This window comes from Triticum dicoccoides, chromosome 2A (assembly GCF_002162155.2).
Source record: "Triticum dicoccoides isolate Atlit2015 ecotype Zavitan chromosome 2A, WEW_v2.0, whole genome shotgun sequence".
In the NCBI taxonomy this organism is placed as follows: domain Eukaryota; kingdom Viridiplantae; phylum Streptophyta; class Magnoliopsida; order Poales; family Poaceae; genus Triticum; species Triticum dicoccoides.
In genome coordinates, this window is record NC_041382.1 from 763384728 (window position 1) to 763389837 (window position 5110).

The 5110-nt window shown below is 54.0% G+C and overlaps 1 protein-coding gene across 2 annotated transcripts; it reads left to right on the forward strand.

Moving 5' to 3' along the window:
• Nucleotides 1-1492: 1492 nt before the first annotated feature.
• On the forward strand, nucleotides 1493-4080 carry LOC119352363 (probable metal-nicotianamine transporter YSL10). 2 transcript variants are annotated; one of them, XM_037619027.1, is made up of 6 exons: nucleotides 1493-1844; nucleotides 1960-2180; nucleotides 2227-2324; nucleotides 2443-2577; nucleotides 2690-2879; nucleotides 2956-4080. In XM_037619027.1, exons 1-6 carry the CDS (start codon nucleotides 1493-1495, stop codon nucleotides 4078-4080), a joined length of 2121 nt encoding a protein of 706 aa, XP_037474924.1. The 2 variants fall into 2 exon arrangements, with proteins under 2 accessions (XP_037474924.1, XP_037474926.1); XM_037619029.1 differs by having other exon boundaries at nucleotides 1508-1844; nucleotides 1960-2123.
• The last annotated feature ends 1030 nt before the right edge of the window (nucleotides 4081-5110 follow it).

The window sequence follows — 5110 nt, forward strand, 5'->3', positions numbered from 1 at the left end:
GGCATCATTACTTGCTTCATGGTAAAAGAAAGTGTGAACGTTCTTGACCAAAAGGGGGGCAAGAAACATTGTCAAGGATGTCGTGCCATGGTGATGGTGGTGTTCCCACTCGATCTATAATGATCCTTGCCACTCGGGTGGAAGGCTCCGTCTCCTCATTATAGTATCCCACATCCATATCCTTGTGCTCATGTTGTCGTTTTCGTGTTGTTAAGAGCTTATGTTCCTAAACCTACCCACCTAGTAGCCCACACTCATGTCCCATGTCCTCTGTCCACCTTGATTATCGACCACCAAGTTGTGTTGTCAGGAGGAGGGGCAAGATGTGCAAGACGGTGCACGAATCGTCCATGGAGCGCTTGTCACCACTACGTTGGTCACACCTAGGCTTTGTCGTGAACCCCGACAAGCAGGTTCGCTGTCAATCAAGATTCGGGTGGTCCGGACATGTTGTCACACCTGTAAACCCGTAACGACACCCTAGGTTCATGGTTCCACCCGCACCTCATCTAAGAGGGCAACGGGTAAACCTAGGTTCACCCTCACTCTAATGCATGCATCTGCCTCCAACCGTTCTTGCGTGGTATTGGGGGTGAGGCCGCTTTTGAAGAGGGAGTACTAGGCACTCGAGGTATGCTATGGCAGACGACTTGGTCGCTATAGCGGTGTGGGGAGGACTTCGAGACTAGCAATGCGAGGGGAGGTGGATGTTAAAGAAGCCAGTAGGGAGACGACGTGCTTCTACTTCAACGAGTTTATACTTTATACCGACAACCACGCCTTTCCCTAGTCCATGATCCTTCGATTGTGGTGGTATTGCAATCGAGTAAGAAGGTACTATTCGACCATAGGGTTGGATGGGTATGCTTTGATTGAACCCCGAGGATTTTCTAGGCTACTCAGTCTCCCTATTGGCAACAAAAAAAGCCAGGTCCTGCCCACCGGGCGAAGGGCTAAAGTTTGACATTTAGAATACCAACTATATATCATTAGATGCATCGCGTGACATATTTTCATACTGTATATATATATATATATATATATATATATATATATATATATATATATATATATATATGTATGTGTGTGTGTGTGTATATATATATATATATGTGTGTGTATATATATATGTGTATATATCAGTGTGGGTTTCGAACGGGCTCAACCGCTCGGGTTAAAGAAAATCTAAGAAAGTTGGTTTTCAGTGTCAAACTTGCCAGTTTTGACCGCATAGTGCTACCTTCGCGGAAAGAACGATCGAGCGAGAGTGAGAGACACTAGCCGGGAGACCCGGATCGATCCCGACACACACAACACCCGCCGTCCGCTAGCTAGCTCGCCATGCATGCGAGCGAGCGAGCGGAGAAAATGGCCATAAGTCCCACTGACTGACACGCGGGGACCAAGCAAAGTGAACAGACAATCCCCACAAACAGACGCGCGCGCGACGGACGGACGGCGCGCCGGAGAGGAGAGGAGAGGAGATCGACCGATGGCGAGGAAGGTGGAGGAGGAGGAGTACGAGGAGGACGAGGGGGAGTCGATCGAGCGGGTGTTCGAGGGGCAGGAGGTGCCCGACTGGAAGGAGCAGGTGACGGCGCGGGCGCTGGCGGTGAGCGCGCTGCTGGGCTTCATGTTCAGCGTCATCGTGATGAAGCTCAACCTCACCACCGGCATCATCCCCTCCCTCAACGTCTCCGCGGGGCTCATCGGCTTCTTCCTCCTCCACTCGTGGACCAGGCTGCTCGACAAGGCCGGCATCCCCGGCGTCAAGCCCTTCACCCGCCAGGAGAACACCGTCGTCCAGACCTGCGTCGTCGCGTGCTCCGGCATCGCCTTCAGCGGTACGTAAGCACCCGCACAGCGATTGGCAATCGATCTCCATGGATGGATCGTTTGCATTCACAAGTTTTTCCCATGCATTTCTTTGGGTTACATGGAAAGAGATGCCCGTGGCAGGGGGATTTGGGAGCTACATGTTCGGGATGAGCGAGAGGATCAGCGAGCAGTCAGGCGAGGTGAGGGACGAGGATAGCATCAAGAACCCCAGCCTGGGCTGGATGATCGGCTTCCTCTTCATCGTCAGCTTCCTGGGCCTCTTCTCTGTCGTGCCCCTCAGGAAGGCATGCACGTCTCACCACAGCACTGATCTCTACAGTCAACATTTTGATTTCACAAATGTAATCCGTTAAACATGGCCAATCGTTTGGTTGATTTGGGCTTCAGATAATGATCATCGATTACAAGCTCATCTACCCGAGCGGCACGGCCACGGCGCACCTCATCAACAGCTTCCACACTCCCCAGGGCGCAAAGCTGGCCAAGTACGTATGTTGTCCGTATCTGAATTTGTACGGTCAGTGTCTGAATTTGTACCCGGCCAATTTAATTACCGGCCGGTGGTTGGACTGGACTGGACTGAATTGCTGCTGCTGCATGCAGGCTACAGGTGAAGACGCTGGGCAAGTTTTTCGCGATGAGCTTCAGCTGGGGCTTCTTCCAGTGGTTCTACACCGGCGGCAAAGACTGCGGATTCAGCTCCTTCCCCACCTTGGGCCTCGAGGCACGCAGACAAAAGTAAGTATGCTCCTTGATATGTCAGCAACTTTTCACATTTCATACCTAGCTAGCTAGCCAAAGTGTGTAAATATTTCTTGTTGGATGGATTTGCAACAAAATGAATGGCCAGGTTCTACTTCGACTTCTCGGCGACGTACCTAGGTGTCGGGATGATCTGCCCCTACCTCGTCAACCTCTCCGTCCTCCTCGGAGGCATCATATCATGGGGGATCATGTGGCCTATCATCGAGCACAAGAAGGGCGACTGGTACCCCGCCGACCTCAAGCCCAGCAGCCTCCGCGGCATCGTCGGCTACCGGGTACGCACCCCTCTCTTGTCCTTGTGATTTCATCGTCGTTGCGTTGCACCAAGGATTCATATGATTGATCGTGCAGGTGTTCATCTCCATCTCGCTCATCCTCGGCGACGGCCTCTACAATTTCCTCAAGGTGCTGACCCGGACCATGACGGCGCTGGTGGCGCAGGTGCGCGGGATGATGTCGGGCCCGACCCTGCCCATCAGCGAGGCCGGGGGCGACCTGACGCCGGCGGAGACGTTCGACGACCAGCGCCGCACGGAGCTCTTCATGAAGGACCAGATCCCCAACACGCTCGCGCTGAGCGCCTACGTGATCACCGCGGTGATATCCGTCATCACGGTGCCGCGCATCTTCCACCAGCTCAGGTGGTACCACGTGGCCACCTCCTACGTGATCGCGCCGGTGCTGGCCTTCTGCAACGCCTACGGCTGCGGCCTCACGGACTGGTCCCTCGCTACCACCTACGGCAAGCTGGCCATCTTCCTGGTGGGCGCCTGGGCCGGCGCGTCCAACGGCAGCATCATCGCCGGCCTCGCCGCGTGCGGGGTCATGATCGGCATCGTGTCCACGGCGTCCGACCTGACGCAGGACTTCAAGACGGGTTACATGACGCTGGCGTCGCCGCGGTCCATGTTCGTGAGCCAGGTGATCGGCACGGCCATGGGGTGCGTGATCGCGCCGTCCGTGTTCTGGCTCTTCTACAAGGCGTTCGGCGACATCGGCACGCCGGGGTCCGAGTACCCGTCGCCCAACGCGCTGGTGTACCGCAACATGGCGATCCTGGGCGTGCAGGGGCTGGGGTCGCTGCCCAAGCACTGCCTGGACCTCTGCATCATCTTCTTCGTGGGCGCCATCGTGGTGAACCTGGCTCGGGACCTCGCGGGGCCAAACATCGCGCAGTTCATCCCGCTGCCGATGGCCATGGCCATCCCATTCTACCTGGGGCCCTACTTCGGGATCGACATGTGCATCGGGAGCCTGATCCGGTTCGTGTGGGACCACGTGGACGGCGCGAGGGCCAAGGCGTTCGCGCCGCCCGTGGCGTCGGGGCTCATCTGCGGCGACGGCATCTGGACGCTGCCGCAGTCGGTGCTGGCGCTGGCCGGCGTGAGGCCGCCCATCTGCATGAAGTTCCTGCCGCGCGCCACCAACATCCAGGTGGAGGCCTTCATCAAATCTCTACCGCCGCCGCCTGGCTAAGTTCACCCACCAGCTGCCTGCAGCTGACAACACACATAAATACGTATTTAGCATAGTAGTGACAGATACATTAATGTACGTACTGGTAGTAACTAGAGTGTAGGCTCGTGTTCCTCTTGCTACATTCATTCAGTAGAATCGATAGATGAGATGTTTGCATTGGAACTGGGAAGAGTAAAGTACAGTACCACATTTGGGGTGCATGCATGCATCATGAATTATAACCTCTCTCCAGCCTTGTCTGAACCTTGGGCCTTGGGGTGTAGCTTTTTCGACTAATTCAGCTATACTGAACCTTGGGGTGATGCATTTTCGACTAATTCAGGTATACTTAGAGCATTTCTAGTAGTACCTCTAAACCCTCAAACCCTCAAAAATAACCGCTTTTTTACGGGTTGAGACGAAAAATTCCCAAAGAATAGAACCTCTTAACCTTTAAACCCTCAAAAATATTTAGGGGCTCAACCCCTATTCTCCTTCCCAGCCTGTAGAAACAGGGGTTGGCCAGCCCAACCCCTCCCCGACCCGATTCCCTCGCCAACGACGCGCGGGAGGGAGTTTACGGCTCCCCTTCCCCGGATCCAGCCGCCGCCGGCCTCCGGCCGCCCTCCCGCCGCGACGCGCCCCGGCGCTGTTGGAAATATGCCCTAGAGGCAATAACAAATTGGTTATTATTATATTATATTTCATTGTTCATGATAATCGTTTATTATCCATGCTATAATTGTATTGATAGGAAACTCAGATACATGTGTGGATACATAGACAACACCATGTCCCTAGTAAGCCTCTAGTTGACTAGCTCGTTGATCAATAGATGGTTACGGTTTCCTGACCATGGACATTGGATGTCGTTGATAACGGGATCACATCATTAGGAGAATGATGTGATGGACAAGACCCAATCCTAAGCCTAGCACAAGATCGTGTAGTTCGTTTGCTAAAGCTTCTCTAATGTCAAGTATCATTTCCTTAGACCATGAGATTGTGCAACTCCCGGATACCATAGGAGTGCTTTGGGTGTGCCAAA